Below are 20,440 nucleotides of genomic sequence, written 5' to 3'. Positions count from 1 at the left end.
TGAGGGATCTTAAGACATAACAACAGTAGCTAACAATTACTGGACACTTACTATGTGCCAGGCACTGTTCTAAGAATTTTATATGAAGTTAATTTAAATAACTTGCCCAATATAACAAAACCAGCTTGCCACAGGATGATGTGGGATTCAAACCCAGGTAGTCTGGCTCCAGAGCAGTATGTAATTTAAAACTGTTTAGTCAATAACTGATCAAAGCTTTAAAAAATATAATTTACAGTTGACCTTTTTTGAACTGCATGGGTCCACTTACACACCGATTTTTTTTCAATAAATATAGTACTTGCATTTTTATTTTACAGATTTTTAAATTAACTAAGCGTGGGGAAAGGTTTGTGTTCAATCAGAGGTCACAATATGTGGAATCAAAAGAACTAGGGTTTGAGTCCTGATTCTACCCAAACTGTTTCAACTAACCACCCCTGGGTGAGTCATTTATCAATTCCTTTGTTTTTGAGGCAGAAAAGGCAGCAAGTGGATTTTTGGCAACCCTAATCCCCACGCTGTTCAAGGATCAACTGTACTAACACACAGAGAAAAACAAATGCATGGTAAAAATTCTTTCTGGCAGATTAGTATACTACTTTCCTCTATAAAAGATGCTGAAAACTAGAACCCTATTTACTTTCTTAACTCTCCCAGCTAATTTACCTTTATTTGTAAACAAAGTTCTTCCAAAGGCGTTCTCAAAATTTCTGGCAGTTGATAGTCATCTAGAAGGCTTGCTCTAAGACCATTATACAGATGATAGCAATGACCAGGTTGAACTCTTAAAAAAAAAGGGGCGGGGGGTGTATTATCAGTGACTTTTTAGAACTCCAGAGAAAAGACTAGGCAGGGGAAGTAGTCAATATTTCTTTCAAGCCACACCATAACTAATTTACTTATTATTTCATTTTTATTAATCACATATTCCTTCTCCCCACCTGTTTTGAATAAGCTTAAATCCATTAACCCTAAGTCCTAGTTCTAAAAGATACAGGATTGCCTCCCCCTACCAATAATTTGGTTCCCTGTTTCTATCTTACAGATTCCAGACTTCTATTCACAATAACAGCAGTATACATAGGTTAATCTCTTTGGGCCTTGTGAGCATTTTATGTAACAAATCCCGGTATTATGTTAACCTGTCTATATTATTTTAAAAGCTTTTAGGTATGTGCTATTTATTGAGTTCTCAGAGGGATGTTAGAAATGGTTATTGTTTGCACCTAGTGACCTTAATGATACTATTCTTTGTACAATGTTAAGGACAGATATGAAGAGGTTAATGAATTCATTCATCTTCAAGCAGAATAAAGTATTTCTGTAGGCGCTTGCTGTTAAAGGAGGGGGAGGCCCTTTCCTATAGGAATAAATTAATTCTAAAAATCTTACCTATTTCTGTCATGAGTCTACCAAGACCCATTATCTAGTATATTACATGTCTGCAGAAACTAAAAGTAAGAGGGTCTCCGCTGAGGACCACGTAGTTAATATAGTTTGCTCTGGCCTCCAACATAATTATCAATCTAATTAGCTTTGCCAAAGGAATTTATATCTAGAGAGTCCACAAGGGACTATTTTCCATTTGAATTAAACACTGTGTGTATATATATACATATATACGTATAACCGAAATCAGTTTGCTGTACACCAGAAAATAACACACCACTGTAAACCAACTATACTTCAATTAGGAAAAAAAACCCACTGTAATTCCACAGTTAACCTTCACCAGGATAGTGGGGATGAAGAATTAGATAAAATGTAATACTTCATTTACTCTATTTCCATAACTGTTCTCATGGATCAAATCTAAGGCCTAGTGTGCCTATTGTGTTTACTATTCATTTATATAAGTGTGCCAAAACCCATTCACCACAGTGAATACTTTTTGAATCAGTATCCAGTAATGACAGGTCTGCATGGGAAAACTCTAATCCTGCTAGGTCCCCAATCAAGGTATGCCCTGGTTAACTGATTAGAAGGTACACTTCGTGAATTAAGCCGTGACTATGCTCAACAGCACCAAATGCATAATCTAATAAACTACCTGGAAGTCAAGTTATACTGGGATAATCAGCAAAGATCATAGCAAGTGAGTCAGAGCTTTAAAGATATAGTACAAACTTAAAGGACTGATAAAATGGTCTGTAAAATTTTCTTTCAACTCTCCTTTCTTTACTTAAGGCAGTGTTTGAAGATTAATAGGAATCTTTTTATTCTACGTGTAAGAGGCAAAATAAAAACTCTCTTCTAAAACTCCAGACATGATTCTACTACTCATATGAGTAAGAGTGTAAAAATACTGTGAAGTATGCATTACAACAAATAATAAGTGCAATTATTTGTGTTAAAGGCAAATCTTTTCTCCTACCATTAAAACAGAGATATTTCTATTTCTTCTGTTATCACCACATCAGTGGGGAAAAGGTATTTTCCCTGTGCTTTCATCGGTAACTGATAGTGAAAACCCAGCACAGCTGTGAAGTATACTCATGAGGAGCACAGACTGTGGAGCCAGACTGCCTGGCTTCAAATCCTGGCTCTGCTACTTACAAAACTGTGTGACTTTGGACAGATGACTTAATTTCTTTGTACCTTAATTTCTTTACCCTTAAAATAGAGATAATAACCTATACTTCATAGCATTGTGGTAAGGATTAAGCAAGTTAATGTATATAAAGTATCCATGAGATGATCTGACATTCAAATATTATTAATAGCTATCATTATTAGTAATATATGCTTTTTAAAAAGAAACACAATTATAAGTAATATAGCGAATAACATAAAGAATATTAATTTTAATTAAGCAGACTGAGGAATGAGAGGTAGAAATATCATAAAATAGAAAACTTGGTAGGATAGTTTTTCCAAAGCAACTATGATTAAAACAACTTTCCCATTTAAAAACGTGCTGCAGTTAGTTTTAAAAAATATGAAAGGTAACTGTCCTAAATAAATATTTTTAAATGCCACCAACACATTTTGCTACACAAAATTTTTTTGTTTTTAAGGCTTCATTCAAAGGTCCCATCTTACCTTCCAGCTCGACCTTTCCTTTGTTTAGCATTAGCTTTACTAACCCACTCAGCAGACATTGTACTGATGTTGTTCTGTGTGTCAAAGTGTGTCTCCTTTATTTTTCCTCCATCTATTACATAAACTACATCATCTATGGTAATGCTGTTTAGAAAATAAATATTTAAAAAATGTTAAAAACACATGAAAAATACATTAACCGATAACAGGCCTACAAACAGGGATTTTAAAGCATTTTTTATTAAATCAATTTGATTTTTAGCAGTTCTGGATTTTCACCACTCCTCCCAGTTACCAACATAAGGGGGATCAAGCACCAAATCACAGGCAGCATCAGCAGCTTCAGTGGCAGCACATAGGACCAATCTTACAGATCATGTGCTAAATTCTTATTTGCCTACAGCCAAACTTCACAACTTGCCTGAGGACTTTTGTACCTAGCTTTATGAGCCCTCCAGTTCCATGATTTAATATCAGTTTCCACAGAACGATCTGTTCCAGCTACCATACTGGTATAGTAGTACCTCCAAGGGAATACAATATATTTTAAATGCTGTATATAACTAATTACCAAACTACCGAACAATTCTACTCCCAACCAGAAAAACTGACCTCAGTCCCCATGCTTCTTTAGGAAAGCGTTAAAACAACCACTTAATAGGCTATTTCTAAAGAGGCTAGAACATTAGTATACGCTGAAAAAAACCCCACGAAACCTATGTTCACTACCGTAACTAAATTAAAATAGCTTTACTTTTAAGAAATTACAAAGTATTTTGTAGAAGAAAAAGATTAAAGTATGTTGTTAATTTATGGGGCTCAAAACTAATGTAATCATCAGTAGTTGGTAATTAAAACAATTTTTACCTAGTCTCTGCTATGTTGGTAGCAATTACTATTTTCCGAACACCAGGAGGGGTTCTTTTAAATACCTGTAAGAATAAATACATCAAAATCCCAAAAGTAAACTAATTTCTGATACATCATTCTTGCAAATAGAGGAATTACTTCAGGTACTGTTCATTTTTAGCAATTCTGTGTTCACTGACATATGCATCTAATATTTATAGATATATTTATACGGTATACATCATCTTCAATACCAGAGAATTCTTTTGGTAAACCAAACTGAATCTCCCACAGATGTCAGAACCTTACCACAAACAAGATTTCAATGAAATGTGATAATTTAAATATAGAGATAATTTGAATTTATAGATATTTAAGTAGTATATAAATTACTAATAATATTTAAATATGATAATTTAAAATTTGTTTTTTAACAAATGCTGGAGAGTATAAACGTCTTATTGTACATCAAACTTTTAAGGAAGAGGGACAGAAGTTTAAAGATAAGAATTATGAATTACCCAAAAGTATAAAGGTAAGATCACCAACCAACCAGGCAGATGCCCAATCATCAGAATGAACGTCAGCTGGCTGTGCCACCGTATACTAGCTTTTTGACTGGATTTAAAAAAAAAAATCCCCTTCACATAGGGAATCCTACAATGTCATGATGGCAAGTACCACCTTGGGTGAAAAGCAAAAAAATGCATAAACTTATCCCCTCGTTTATAAAAATGATAATCAATAAAGAAAATGTTGTTTGCCAGTCTAGTCACATATTCTCTAAGAAAGGAATAAATAATTTACAGTGAGGGTGTCAGAGACGGCAGTACCTCCACACTGGATACAATTTTGTCCAATCTTTGGAATCAAAAGTTCTCCTTCCTCTTCTCTTCCCTCAGGTATGCACTCTGTATCTAATCCAGCTGGCTGAGCCTTACTCAGGACTAAGGTACCAGCAGAAAGGATATTAAAAAGCTCTCAATAAAAAATGTCATGATATTTTCTTACAAAGAGTGGAAAAATGGATCCATCTCATTCTACCAGGAACTGCAAACAATAGAAAATCGCCTTGCCTTTGAGAAAGCAGTGTTCATTCTAACTAGAGAAATCCCTGCATCTGACAGAGCCAAAACATCCAAAACCATAATAATACATTATTGAAATCTCATGCCTGCAAATGTACTAATTCTGTTAAATCAAAATTTCAAATATCAAGCTGTACATGTCGATTATTAATTTCTAGGTTGAGTTATTTTTATTGGTATTCACATACCTTTTTCTTTTATTCAGGAAACCCAAACAAGTTCTTGGTAAAACCAATCTTTAATCGTTTCCCTAATGCTGACAAAACTAATTTGATTTGTGGATTAGCCTCTCTTATTCAACTTTTTGTGCAATCATTCCCTGAAGACTTATTTGCAAAGGTTCTCAAAGAAGTATTTTTTTATATGGATTACGATTTGAAAATGTGCATTAAAAAAATAAAAGAAAATAAAACCTACAATAAGCAGTCCTTAAAGCCTGCCGCAGTTTGAAAGATAAATTTAACAACATACCTGTGTCTGGTTAACTGTAGGCATCAGTGAATGTAAGGGTATAATAAGAAACCTGTCTGAAAATTAAAAAGAAAATTAAACTTTAAGACAAATACTTGCAGAAAAGCTCCATCAAAAAATATGGAACAGGGACTTCCCTGGTGGCGCAGTGGTTAAGAATCCGCCCGCCAATGCAGGGCACATGGGTTTGAGCCCTGGTCTGGGAAGATCCCACATGCCGTGGAGCAACTAAGCCCGTGCACCACAACTACTGAGCCTGCGCTCTAGAGCCTGTGAGCCACAACTACTGAAGCCTGCGCACCTAGAGCCTGTGCTCTGCAACAAGAGAAGCCATCGCAACGAGAAGCCCGCATACCGCAAGGAAGAGTAGCCCCTGCTCTCCGCAACTAGAGAAAGCCCACGCGCAATACGAAGACCCAACGCAGCCAATAAATAAATTTATTAAAAAAAATATATATATGGAACAATGAATTCAGATGCTAAGCCACCTGATAATCAGACCAACTTTATTCTTTTTATGTTCTTGTTAATATTTTTTTGTTAATTCTAAATTCCTAAAGAATGCTTAAAAAAGTTGGAAGCTCTCTTTTCAAATTATATTAAAAAAATCATTAACTCCATTCCCACCACTAACTGAAGACCAAAGGTTTTGCTTAATATGGATGAATATGTTTGTAGACTTTGGGTAATCCTACTTTAATCATACAAAGAATAAATTTTTAAAGCAAATTACTTACTAAATTTCCATGTCCTACTTAAAAATAATTGAATAGCACTGGTTAAATGTAATACATTCCAAAAGTGACCCACATTAAAAAAAAAATTGTTAGGAATATAAGAAGTTTTAACTTTCAAAATGAAGTTGCTCAAGCCCATTCATGATTATTAGCCAATAGACAGAAAGTTTGATGTAATACAGTAATGGGAAGGATAGAATGTTAAGGAAGCAAGGGTAAATTTCAGTTAGATATAGTTACCAAAGTGCAACCTGACTTACATCTCCAGCAAGAGTGTCCAAATGACCCCTAGATAGCTGTATTTCCCCCAGATAAAGAACTGTTGTTATTCAAAGGAGACATGGTGCTCCCCCATAGACTCTCTATGACCCCTCTGAACTTAAAAAGCAGTAAAATGCTGTCAAACAATTGGTATTGCTAAAAAAGAATGCTCTTAATTACTTGTCTCTGTGACATGATATGAAATACATCAACTCTAAATACTTAACTCGAATTGAACCAAGCCTTCAGATATAACTTCCAGTTTGCAAGGGAACAGAGGTAAGAGAGGATCAAATGAAATGATACCGTAAAGATTCAGACAGTTCCAGAATGTTGCAGACCTAGTCTTTTCCACTATGGGTAAAGTAAGGAGAGGATGGGAGTGATGTTCTAGAACTACAGTAAACAATCTATCAGTCTGACTTTTTCTATAGTCTGAGCAAGCTAGCTGTGAAAGACACTTTAGGGGAAAAAAAATGGGAAAATCTGATTATAGACGATTATCAGATGATGTTAACGATTAGGTATGTTAAATTTTTGAAAGATTTCCTTTAAAAGAAATTAAGCTGGTGGTGGAAGTATAAATTAATACCTCCATCCTTGAGAATAATTCAATTAGAAAGTTAATCAAGTCAATTATAATAATGTATGTTACACCCTTTCCCCCACTCCCCCCAAAATGATCTTCCCTGCATTTTTCTAGAAAAATATATACACATCCATATTTTTAAAAACGAAAAGTAGATCATACAATAGTGTTTATGACGGGGGAAGGAGAGGCCAAAATTGGAAGGTTCAGCCAAAAAAGTATTCCAATTGTTTAAAAAAATAATTTGGTTGTATAGTTCAATCATGGCTATACTTTTTCTATAGAGAAAGATTATCAATGACAAGGAGAAGAGAAAGCAGTATTTCATTAGAGAGGAATCATGGTGATCAGATAAAAATATTTTTCCGGCTAGAGAATAAATAATTCTAATTATAAATAATTTTAAATTATTAATAAATTTTAAATTATTAATAATTACAAATAATTTTAATTATAGAGAATCCTTGAGGGCATTACCATGATGGGATTTAACAAAGAATAAAAAATATTTTAGCCAATAAAATTAGATCAAGATATTTTTTAGTGTTCTGTAAAAATAAAATGTATCAAAAGCACTTCAACAGAGTAAGGTTAGGAAGTATATTCAGAACTATAAAATACTAAATAGAATTTGCTTTGCTAAAGTTAATGACGACTCCTGAAAAAGCTTTAACTGAATTTCATAGGAGAAAAATGTTCCCATGCATTTCTCTAAGATGTAAACATGCTGTTAAACAATCAGAATCACCTAAGGACTTTTTTTTTAAAATTCAGATGTTCAGGTCACATTCTAATATTCTGGGATGTGGGTATCTGCATTTTAATGAAGTGCCATGGGTGACTCTGCTGTATAGGCAGCTGAGAAATAGTGGACTAACGGATAAATTCAAACTTCTGCCCAACTAAATGCAGAAGTGAGTGAAAAACAAAAACTTCAAAGCTAACATCTTAACTTTATGAACTCAATTTTATTAGGCAAATTTAGGAAGAGAGGAAAAATAGTCTCACCATAACACTAAATAAGGAACTTCACTACGTACCTACCATCTTCATCTCTGACGTAGAACTTCCAAGAAAAAAAAAAAAAAGAAAAAAGTAAGATCCAACTTTTGAAAAAACCCAACCTGGACTAAGACCACCAAGCTCAAATGAAAGAAAATAACCAGGCTACATATGATTCAAGTACCACTCTTGGAATTACAATAAAATGCATTTCTATAATACCTGATTTAAACATCACTTGTGACATCAAGAGATCATGTAAAGTGCTGATATTGTCCCAACCTGGTAGAAAGACCAATATTGCACCATCCTATATGGAGGGGAAAGAACCATTACAAAGGATCACATAACAAAATACACTACAATTCTGTGCACAATTAAGTCTTCATTAAAATTATACTAGCTCAAGATAACTTTAGTTACCAATTATAACTAAAGAACATAAGTTCACTTTTTAAAAATAGGATTTATAATCCAGACATTTCACTTGTTTAGTCTTTTCTTCCAACAGGTCAAATGCCTAAATCTTTGGTATTTTGAAATTCCTATTTCTGGTGTCAAAAGCCATTTCTTCTATAGGTTATTATTTTTTTTATAGCATTTAAGAAAATTTTTTTCATGGCCTTGATACAAAAATAAAATTGAAATTATATTTCAATTTTGAAACTTAAAAACAAAACTAACCTCTTCTTCCAAAACAATGTATCGAATAAGGGCAGCAATCAAATTCAGATCAACTTTATCATCATCCATCATTCCTATAACATCTATAGTGCTTGGAGAATACCTGTCAAAGTCAAATAGAAAGCCGTGAAATACTTGATAGTTTCCTGAAGTTTAACTTGCTATAAAATCTTATAATTAACTCAATCTGCAAATGGGAAAACATAATCAATAAATAGGAAAGAATTACTGGGATTATGATAGTGTTTACAAGTCAAATCAGTATTCAGCTAGAATGAGACTTGCAATGCTATCCTTAAATGCGTACGAAATCAAGACAATCCTGCTTTTTGTTTTAGTCATTTAGCCACCGTGTTCACTTTCAAACAAAACAGACTTACCTTTTTCGCAATTCCCTTACATAACCTGGCCAGCGTTCTTTATAGATTGCTTCTTTTTCTTCTTTTTCTTGTCTATTTACATGCCCTTGCATGAAACCCCTCTTAAACTGGGATCTGTGTTCTTTTTGTTCTGGAACATATCTAAAATAAAAACATTCTTAAATAGCTTCACTTTTTTGAAACTCTGGTTTTAGCTAATATTCAATATCTCTATTTTACATTTAGGATTTTAAAAAGAAACTTTAAAGAACATCTTCACTATCCTTTCTAGTGAATGCTAGTTAAACATAAATTTACTGCCAAGTATTAACATATAAAATGACATTTTAGATAAAAATCATTCTTCTCTATCAAAGTATATAAACTTCTAGATCATCTTCAGCAATAAAAATTTAAAAATAACTAGAGTAACTTCCATCTTTAAGTTTGAATTTGCTTTTAAATCAAAAGTTAACATTAATGTAAGTCTAAAATAAGTTAATGATTGCCTAGAAGACTCAGATTTTGAATATAGGAGGTTTCCAAACCTGAGTGCACATAAGAATCCCCTGGGGAGTTTGTAAAATAGACTCCTATATCCTATATTGTGATTTGGATTCAGTAGGTCTGGCTGGGGTCTGCTAATCCAGGAATTTTAATTAGTGCCCCAGGAGATTCAGACAGTGTAGAGATCTACAGACCCATGCTTGAGAACTACTTAGTTCTGCTCAGTCTCACAGACATAGTAACAGCAGAGCGAGAATCAGCATTCCAATCTCTTACGTGTCAGTCCAGTGCTATGCTTTGACGCCACCATGCTGCAGTGACTGCTAAAAACAGAGGGCACATCTGCCCAAGAATGTCACCTACCATAAGTGGGTTCTCAGAGGCATGGGAGTAGAGAGGGACAAAGAAAAATGAACCTACACTTTAACCCCAAAGCCCCTCAGAGTTCACCTGGAGGAGAGCATCTAGATGGAATGGGGGATTTGGAGCATGGGCTTCGTGAGTCAGACAGAATGGGACTGATGTCCTTGCTCTGCCATTGACTAGCTGTGTGACCTTGGGCAAGGTATAAACCTCTGGTCTTTAGTTTCCTTATTTGAGAGACGAATACTCTTTTAACAGTATTGTATGAGAATTAAAAAAACAAAAGTGATAAAGCACAGTGCCTGACACATAGCAGACACCCCAAAAGTATTAATCAATCCCCTTCCCTATTCAGTACCTGTGACCCAGGATTCCCCTAAGTCTTCGATACATATAGAGGCACCAACGTGAGGTAGGACAACCTGAGACAGAGATTAGTCTAGTCAGCAGGATGGACCCACAGTTGGCTCCCTTCCCAGCAATTCCAAAAACAGAGGTAACCTTTAACCCCCCTCCCCAAGAACCCAATCACAACCCTCCGTAACACCTCACCTACTTTCTTCCTTACTTCCCTGTAGTGCAGCTCTTCTTCTGGGAAAGGAACAGCTGGGGCCTCTGCTGAAAACTTCTATCCAATGACCACCCTACTTCACCTCCCCTCTTAGGCTGGCTAAAGAATGACAAGTGCACAGATACCATCCTTTTGCTTCAAGAGACTCCCCTTCGCTACCATTCCTTGTACATTCCCTGCCTTATGGGGACCTTAAGAAAGCAATCCATCTTTATGTAATTTTAGATTACTGATCCCTGGAACTTTGTTTTTATTGTCAAGCTGTTGCCTATTATTATCTTAGAAAACAACTGGTAAATGTGCTATGGTAGGAAATGGGACACATGGTAGAAAGTGGAATTGAGGAGGGAGAGCATAAAAATGTATAAGCATTGATGATAAAACCAGAGCATGGAAGACCAACATACACTTTCACTTTCATATGTTCCTCCCTGACATACAAACTTCCCTCTTTGCTACACTGATTTCACTACTTTCCTGACTTATCCAGCCTATCCCTGCTTTATAAACTCATTTCCAATGTACTCTCACTTCCCCAGAACAGGTCAATCACACCTTAGAGTAATAGCTTGTATGTCTCCCTATCTAGATATAAGTTCTGAGGGTGTGTAATGAGTCTTTCACTTGTTTTATGCTCAGATCTTAGTGCACAGTGCAAGCCATAAAGTTTAAAAAATATCTGTTAAATAAAGTCCACTCAAAAGCTGACTTTTCTCCATGTGAAATATGCAGCAGGATCTTTGTTCTCACCTTCCCACTATCACTTCCTGATTTTCTCCTTTAACAAGTAAGCTGTGGAATCTTGAAAAAAAATCTCAGCACAAATGTTTCTACATCTGTCCATATATTTTTCAGATGTTTACTACAGGCCAGGCACTATGCTATGCACTAGTCACAAAGATGAACAGGACAAAATCCTCGACCTTGAAAATTTGAAATCTAGTGCAAGAGGCAAATATAAAAACATACATTACATGGCAATAAGTATTACAAGAGATATGATAGAAGTGCTCTGGGAGTCTTGTTGAGAAGGTAACTCACTCTGTGAGAGGTATCAGAGAATGCTTAATGGGCAATGAAGCTGGAATTTGTTCTTACATAACAGTTTATAGATGAAAAGATGAAGAAGGTGGCAAATGTAGCTCTAAAAGGAGGAAATAGCACATAACAAAGCATAAAGTCATGAAAGGGCACAAGATGGCAGACTAGAGAATAGTGCATTTAGGATGGGCAGACCATGGGATGCATGAGGCTAGAAAGAGAGGACAGGGCCAGACTGTAAAGGAGCCTTGGGGTGACAGGCTAAGGAACTGGAACCTGATCCTACGGGGCTGTGCTTTCCCAGCCCTTCCTCATCAAGGAATACTAACATAATTTTGTACGGCTCCTCGAGAAGCCTGCTAGCAGCTAATGACCAGTGCTGAGGGGATCAATAACTTGGGCCTACCAGCTGAGGTGCTCTGCTACAGGCCATGACACACCAATAAAGGTTCCTCAATCAGTTTTCAAAAAGAAATCTAAGGGGCATGCCCTGGGGGAGAAAGCTCCCATGACCAGATTTGTTTGGAAAATAGATGGCAGCAGTTGTAAGAGTGAAGACCACAGTGCCAAGAGAGGAACTATTATATTAACACAGGAGAGATAATAAGGACCTTAAGTAGAAGAAATAAAAATGAGAAGGTATGTTGAAGGAGAAAGCTCTCAGGGTTTTTGAGGGGCAGAGTGGGATGGCATATAGAATGACTTAGAGTAGTTTGGTTACTGAGCATGTAAAGCAGTTAACATATCCTGGTATATAACTGCTTGATAAACACCAGCTCTTTTGATTTACAGCTTAGACAACTGGGTGGAGGATAACAGGAGTAACCATTATAATAAGGCATACTAAGCAACACAGACTGCTTTAATTTTTTGGTGGAAGCATGGCGGGAATCAAATATAAGATCATGATTTTTGTTTGAAAAATGTGGGGTTCAAGAAATCTGTGGTACTGCAATGCTGTTGAGTATAGAGTTAGATAAGTTTAGAATTCAGGAAGAGCTTCAGTTCTGAAGCTGTAGTTCTGCAAGCTACTGGAAAATAGTTCTGAAAATTTGGAACTACGGTCATGGAAAAAAGATTTAACAGTGAAATAAAAGGCTGAGAAAAGTATAAGTGAGAACTCTAGGGGGAAATCATATTTAAAGGGTGGGGAATAGAAGCCAGCAAAAGAGAATGAATACCAGGTAGGAGAACCAGAAGAGAGGTTCAGTGCTAAAGACAGAGTTCCCAAACTTTACTGCCCAGGGGTCCTTAAACAACACTGACACTTAGCTACCAGCCTAGACTCTGTAATATAATTACGGTATGAAGTGTGAATGTGGGTTTTAAAGCTCCAGGTCATTTTAATGTGCAACCAAGTTTGGGAATCCCTGATTTAAGGAAAAACAATGTTTTAGAGATGAGTTTGAAACAGTTTTAAGGGTGAGTTTCTGAGACTAAAGTTTGACAAAATGGTGACATGTTAGTATTTTTAATCTCTTTTAGTTCCTAATATTTACTTACCTTGTTTTTTCAATTATATCTTCCAAAAGATACTCCACAACCGGAAAAGTAAAACCAGGTATATGTATCATTGGACAGTTACCTATCATGGTAGATAAAACATAAATCTGTACTTGAATGTTCAAAAAAAACCCCAAAAATAACTCAACAGACTGTAAATAGGACAATGACTCCATTAGTTTTAACTTCAGAAAGTGGTCCTGACACTTTTACAGCTCTACCTTATTTTTCCATATCTAATTTAATAAAACCAGCAGTCTAGTGTTCACTCAGTACCGATTTACTGTTACCAAACTGTACACACATCTCACAGTTCTACAAAGTAACCCAGAATACCAAAAAATAGAGTATTTTAAGTTGGATTCAAGACCTATTAAGTCTACTTCTCTTCATCATTAGCCAAGATGGTGCCACCAGAACCTAAGTTTTAGTGAAATCTACATGAGAAACGTAACCCCTGTGGTATCCAGAATTATGGAAAGAAGAAACGTAGTTAAAGCAAGACCTGACCAAATATTAAACTGTTGCTTACTATTTTAGAATCATTAGTTAAAAAATAAGTCTTAGTATTGTTATTTAAATGCTATTTAGGGTTTTTGTATCGAACAAAATAAACCATATACACTGTAAACAAAGGCCAACACTGTAGACACATATCAAAGTATCTGAGGTGGCACCAAACTTTGCCTCTGACTTGCATAAGTTTACTCAAAGTTAGTTCTGGATTTCTCATCAAAAAGGACTGAGACAGAGACAAAGACAAAGTATAATATGCTCAACTAATCTCACAAGGCTTTGAGGGTCAACCGGGCTGAATATAAACACATTATAGTTCTATTCCATTTTAATTCCCTTTTCTCCTTGCCCCAACAATTTAAGCAGGAGACAGTAAGGCATAACTTTAAAAGAATGTACTCTGCAGCTAGTCAAATTTAGTTTCTTTTTTTATATTTTGGCCACTCTGTGCAGCTTGTGGGATCTTAGTCCCTGACCAGGGACTGAACCCAGGCCCCAGAAGTGAAAGCACTGAGTCCTAACGGCTGGACTGCCAGGGAATTCCCTCAAATTTAGTTTCAAATCATCTTGACTCTCTGTTAAGTATGCAACCTTGGGTAAGCTACTTAACTACTCTGAGGCTGTTTCCTTATCTGTAAAAATAAGAATAGCACCTACTTCACAAGGTATTATGAGGACTGATGAAGACATGCCAAATACACTACCTGGCACATTGAAGGTATTCCACAGTGGTTGCTAGTTATTACTGTTATTAGCAAACTGCCACCCTAGCCTGTGATATTACATAAAAGCCACAGAAGAATCACAAAAAGTTTATAAAATTACTCAAATCTGTGGTTTGACTTCATTGATGTCACCTTAATTATCTGGTGGAAGCACCAAAAGGCTACATGTCTTCACTATAAGAACAGAGATGATGCCACATTTTTAAAAAACAGGCCCAATTTCTCTGTGAGACTAGAGGGTAGATGAATATTCAAATAAAATGAACTGCTAAACATTTATTTTGACTACTCTGTACCTAGCACTATATTAGTTTTCTTTAGAAAACTGTTTCTAAATTCAATGGCTTTGTGATAACTTTCTAAAGTAACAACCATAAATTTTACTCACCAAAATATTCTGAAAATTTCTCAGCATTCAATGTTGCACTCATCAAAACTATTTTCAGGTCAGGTCGATAATTGAGAAGATCTTTAACAACAGTCATTAAAACATCTGACTGTAGATTTCTCTCATGGATTTCATCAAGCACGATATGACTAACACTGGACAAATGCCTAAAGCAGAAGTGTAAAGTTCGTTACTCAGCACAAAATTCAAAAACAGAATCATTTTACTTTTCCATAAATTAATAAAATCCAATTTCCTAATTACATCTTCTGATAACATTTAACTAAATGTCCTGAGTTGAAACATACTCACGGGTCTGACTGAAGCCACTGAAGGATAATTCCTGTCGTACAATATAAGATAGAACCCTGTTTCCTTGGCAACCGACTGTGAATGAAAGATGAGAGTTAATTCTTGGTTTTCTTTACTAATAAATTACTTAAGTACTACAAAAGTTTAAAAAAACATCTTCAATTTAAAAAATTTTTTTCAGTTTTAATGAAAAACTTCATACTTAAATTTTAGTTACTGGAACCCTTACAATGATACAGTAATGAGACATACTAGCTTCAAGTTCATTATACATTATTTCTGTTATGATACTATGTTAATGATTTCTTTTTAAAAGCAAAAGTGCTACCATTCAGAAAAAGACCAAATATTTAGGGAACTAAACTTCTGTTCAGTGATTAGAAAATCAATTCATTTAAAAAGGTAAATGGAATCTTGACCTGCAGAGAAGGACTAAAGAAATACAGTGGAATGGGATAGGGGGTTAAAGACACAAAACTAAATTCAGTCAGTCAGTGGCTGCATGGTGGTATCAAAATATACAGGAGGTCAACTCCTTTTCAGGGTGAGTGATGGTCTACTAACATATAACCAGGAAAAATGTTATCTTTCTAACCATTCCATAATGTAAAAGACATCTTAAAATGGCAATCCAAATCTGAATTTGGGTTAAAAAAATGATTTTGTGGGTTGCAAGCCTCATATGTTGCAGTTACTTTAAATGTTAATTCTAATAGCAATAATCAGCATAAAAATAGGGGAAAGATCTTTCTTTTGGATCTCTAATTTCAAAGTTTCACTAAAATCTACCTGTAAACAAGTGAACATTCTTTACCTCTGGAGACGAATTTGGTATCCGGTACTATTACCATTGCCACAAGATTCTGCCCTTTCTGCAGCCACTCTCTCTGCAACCTTTAATTAAAATAAAGTACAGTTACAAAGAAAACATCTCCTTTACAGTAAATATCGTGAACGCCTATGAAAATCTGGTTGCTGAAACACTATCCATTAGATTTTCAGAATTAAAAAAATAGAAACAGATATTAAAATCTGAGGTATCTACAATTGTGTCCCTTAAGAGCTGAAGACTACCTGCTTCTTATGTTTACTTATCATTTCCTCTGAAATTCTCCCTCATAACTATTTTCAAAGCAACTTTCTATAAATCCTCTCTGTCTTTTTTAAAAAAAGTTGGAAATCGTAATCTAAACTTGTAAAACTTGTATATAATTTGAGGGTAAACATACGTTGATACTATTTTTCATTTGTTTCTTTTTCGTAGAGATTGGTAGGCTTAACTTCTAGTTCTTGGTTATGTTCTTAAAGTTATGGCTGCCAAAGATAAGCTCTAGACAGATGAAATCTTATAATCCAACACTGATTTGTAGAACTAAAAGTAACCAACAGTCATCTAGTGACAGAACAGTGATTTATGAGGTTAGAAATAGAAAATGACATGATTAGTTTTTAAGAAATAATACTTCAGAAGGAAAAGTTTTCAATCGTTCTATCCCATATAAACTGACTTGGACCATTACTTCACTTTCTGCTACTGATTAAACTGCCCATTCAAATACCAACGGATCTTAGAAAAATAAGCAAAGAAATAACCTAATTTGCATTTCTCCTTACTGTCAATATATACACTCATATATTAGTGAAAATGATAAGATTAGATTGTTAACTTAAGTCAGGCTATATAACAGCGTTATGACAAAAATGGCTTACTTTTCACCATTCTATGAACCTATGCCATTTCTAGGAATATCGTCCTCCCATAAAGACTGCTGCTTTACTTTTTTAAAAATAGTATCTTAGAAACCATAGTTTAAAACGTATATAGTAGCTCCTACAAAACAATGCTATAATTGGTAATGCAGTTCCTGACCAGATTCTGTATTAAATGACTTAGAGATGTAATAAATAGTACTATCATAAAACCAAATACAAACATAAATCTTCGTAATTTAAATTTACACACAGAATTCCATAACACTGAAGTAAATGTACTATATACAATGAATGTTGTAAGAAACCCCAAACATTTTTAAAGAACATATAACTCATATATTTAACTAGGTCATCTAACTAAACACAAAAAATGTTATTTGTAATAAACATGTACTTATACCTGCTTAATGATAAACCTGAAACAATGCCTTATTTTTTTATGATAAATTCCCTCTTACTGAATTGCATTAAAACGTCAGAAATACAGCTACCGCCACTCAGTGTACTTATATACTGAAAAAAACAATCAGAGAGTGCCGAAAATAATATTGAATGAATCAGGGAGTAAAATGTAAAGCATCTAATGATGCAGATTATTTGAAGCTCCTAATCAATTCTATAAACATGATCAATTTTTTGTTCTTTTACTTTTATACTGAAAATTGTCTGGATCTTTAATTTATCTTGACTCCTAAACATCTATTATCACTAACAGAGAGAGGTTAATTTTTTGGGCTTTACTACCAAATACTTGTTAACCAAATTTTGCTTTTATAGCAACATATCTTAAACCTAATAAAAAATCACCCCAACCTTCAAAATCAGTAAGTTCTAGCACGACTACATAGGAGAACAGAAAACAAAGTGGGGAATTTTAAAAAGTGAGAGATTACTTACTGAAATGGCACTAATTCTTCTTGGCTGAGTACAAACTATCCTGCATGCAGATCCTTTTCCTCTTTCAATGTAGTTATCCAAAATGAACTGAGTAACTTGAGTGGTTTTTCCACAACCAGTTTCACCACTTACTACTGTTACCTGATGGTTATCGATCATATTTACCAATTCCTATTTCAAAAGGGAAAATAAGTGAAGAACATCACATGTTGACTAAGTCTGAAAAGATAGTTACCAAAATCCTACCAAACTGAAGGTAATTGTTTTTAACAAGCATATTAATACTTTTAAAATTCTGTTATATGCAATGCTGGCAGTTTGGATATCTGGATCTACCAGTTTTCAAGAGATAAGAAGCACCAAATTATAAAAAGAACAGAGCCATGGCTCTGTTAATGAAAAACACACTGACAAGAACAAGAAAAGACAGGTTATAAACCCATACATAAGAATTAACATAAATTAAAAAGAATGGTGACATGTGGAGCTACTGAGTACAAGGCAAATCCCCTGATACCTAAAAAACTACTAGGAACATTAAGGATTTATATCATAAATCATAAATATGGCTTTGTCTGCAGGACAAGTTTTGTATACTGTTTTCAAGAACAAGGAAGAGTGTAATTTAAGACGACTCCCTTTCAAATAATTAAAATAAAGACAAGTTTTAAATACCTAAATCAAATGACTAAAATTCAGATATCTAGAAAACTGCCTACTTGGGAAAGATCTTCTTTCTTTTAAGGTTTAGATAAACACGAGTATTTTTTTTTTTTTTTTTTTTTGCGGTATGCGGGCCTCTCACTGTTGTGGCCTCTCCCGTCGTGGAGCACAGGCTCCGGACGCACAGGCCCAGCGGCCATGGCTCACGGGCCCAGCTGCTCCGCGGCATGTGGGATCTTCCCGGACCGGGGCACGAACCCACGTCCCCTGCATCGGCAGGAGGACTCTCAACCACTGCGCCACCAGGGAAGCCCCAACACGAGTATTTTTAAAGTAATATTCACCATACTAACAAAACCATCCCACTACTTCAAAGGGGTGTCATGAGGTATCTTTATCTATGAAACAATCTAACATGAAAACCCACCATTTAAAAATTTCTTATCTATTCTACCACCTCATATATATCAGAACAGGTTCCAAGTTTGAACACTGAAATTACAGGTGGCAAGTACTGAGAAGTAGAATGTGATTCATTCATTCAACAAATATTTACTGGGGGTCTATAGAATGTTAGGCACTGTTCTGAGTCAAGAGGTACATAGTGAACAAAACAGACTCTGTCCTCAAGAACTTACACTGCTAGGAGGGGAAGATACACATGTCAGGTGGTAGTAAGTGCTATAAAAAGGAAAGAAAAATAAAGGAAGGTTGAGAAGTCAGAGAAGGATAGGAGACTATATTATTCTACACAGGATGATTGTATAAGGAAACATAATAAGTTAATTAAAGCACTGTATTTTCAGCAGTGCCCCAATTTTAATTAAAATATTTGATCTCAAATTAAGAGCAAGGGTTATTTATCCAAAGCAACTTACAAGTGAAAATTCTATTTTTAAACTCATGGACATATAAATATGAGAAAACTTCAGGAAAATTGTTTCAGAACTGGTTTTTTTTTTTTTAAGTCCTTCAACAATTCAAAGGAATAAAATGAACTTCCAAGAATATCCTTTAGGGAACGGTTCATTAATTTATATTTCTTCTTGATATAGAGCTTTAAAAAAATGTATTTAAACATTTTGCAAATCAAATTAAATAGTGTATATTTATTTTACCTTTTGCATTCCATATGAAGGCAGCTTTTCCCTGAAATGCTGAAATTAAAAAAAAAGTTTTTAATTTTTTTACAAAAGAAATGTAATCAAATTATAATCCTGGTAAACAGAATATATCATAGATACATATGTTAAGAGTGCAAAAGTATTACCTCACAGCTTATGTGAGGTGTCAAGACTTAAAAAAAAGAATTTTTATAAAAAAGAACTAAGGAACTTAGCAATGAGATTATAAGCTGTCTGAGAACAGGGAATGTCTTATTTAGTCTTTGGTAAACACAGGAGAATGACAGGCATCTAGAAAGTGGAAAATTAATGTTTAAAAAAATTTATAACTGAAAGAAAAATATGGCATATTACCAAGGATTAAAAAATTGAGCTCTTAAACACACCTAAATTCTAGACTTGGTTTTGTTACGAGCTGTGCAAACATAGATACGTCACTTAACCTAAGATTCTTTTTCCTCCTCTGTAACAGACATGCGTAATCTCTTGTACAGGGCTGTTGAGAGGTTCAAATGACGTAGTACATGTGAAGCTTTTACAACAGTGCCTGACCAAAAGGAAGACCACCAACTGTTTTTGTTTTGCACATTTCTTCTAACTTTCTCTGAACTAGATCAATTACTCATCTTCAATAATATTTGAGTTCTGTCCTCCATACAAAGCAGAGACAGTAGCTAACTCTTCTTGTTCCTAAGGGTATAAGACAACTAAAATATTCTGAATTAATACATCTTGAAAACTCCTGTCCCCAAATCATATTTTCACTCAAAAGGCATCAAAGAGCTACACAATTTGGTCCTGGATAACCTCAGCTGATCTGTTCTAATGAGGATATCCAACCTGCAGTGATAGTCAATAGATCCTTTCTTTCCTACAGGAGATGTGATAATCTGCCTTTCTCAAAAATGGCAGTACATATTTGCATATTCAAGACATAGCCCTCAGAATTGCCTCAGTATTTTCTCTTAAAAAAAAAAGTGAACGTTTTATTACATCTCTTTCTAGAATATCCATAAAGCATTCAATTTTATG

At 34.8% G+C, this 20,440-nt stretch overlaps 1 protein-coding gene across 1 annotated transcript in view; it reads right to left on the bottom strand.

Moving 5' to 3' along the window:
* The window catches only part of DHX36 (DEAH-box helicase 36), a 59,203-nt gene that overhangs the window by 16,156 nt on the left and 22,607 nt on the right, over positions 1-20,440 (bottom strand). Inside the window, exons 4-16 of the mRNA XM_067737460.1 lie at positions 19,403-19,441; positions 17,622-17,792; positions 15,826-15,905; positions 15,012-15,086; positions 14,700-14,866; positions 13,071-13,152; positions 9,107-9,247; positions 8,727-8,829; positions 8,265-8,352; positions 5,454-5,509; positions 3,913-3,977; positions 3,046-3,189; positions 670-787 (exon numbers count right to left, since the gene is read on the bottom strand). Coding sequence (XP_067593561.1) covers positions 670-787; positions 3,046-3,189; positions 3,913-3,977; positions 5,454-5,509; positions 8,265-8,352; positions 8,727-8,829; positions 9,107-9,247; positions 13,071-13,152; positions 14,700-14,866; positions 15,012-15,086; positions 15,826-15,905; positions 17,622-17,792; positions 19,403-19,441 — 1,329 coding nt within the window. The remainder of the gene's footprint in view (positions 1-669; positions 788-3,045; positions 3,190-3,912; positions 3,978-5,453; positions 5,510-8,264; positions 8,353-8,726; positions 8,830-9,106; positions 9,248-13,070; positions 13,153-14,699; positions 14,867-15,011; positions 15,087-15,825; positions 15,906-17,621; positions 17,793-19,402; positions 19,442-20,440) is intronic.

This window comes from Pseudorca crassidens, chromosome 5, assembly GCF_039906515.1.
Source record: "Pseudorca crassidens isolate mPseCra1 chromosome 5, mPseCra1.hap1, whole genome shotgun sequence".
In the NCBI taxonomy this organism is placed as follows: Eukaryota; Metazoa; Chordata; class Mammalia; order Artiodactyla; family Delphinidae; genus Pseudorca; species Pseudorca crassidens.
The sequence above is the reverse complement of the archived record's forward strand: the minus strand, read 5'-3'. Positions and strand labels throughout refer to the sequence as shown.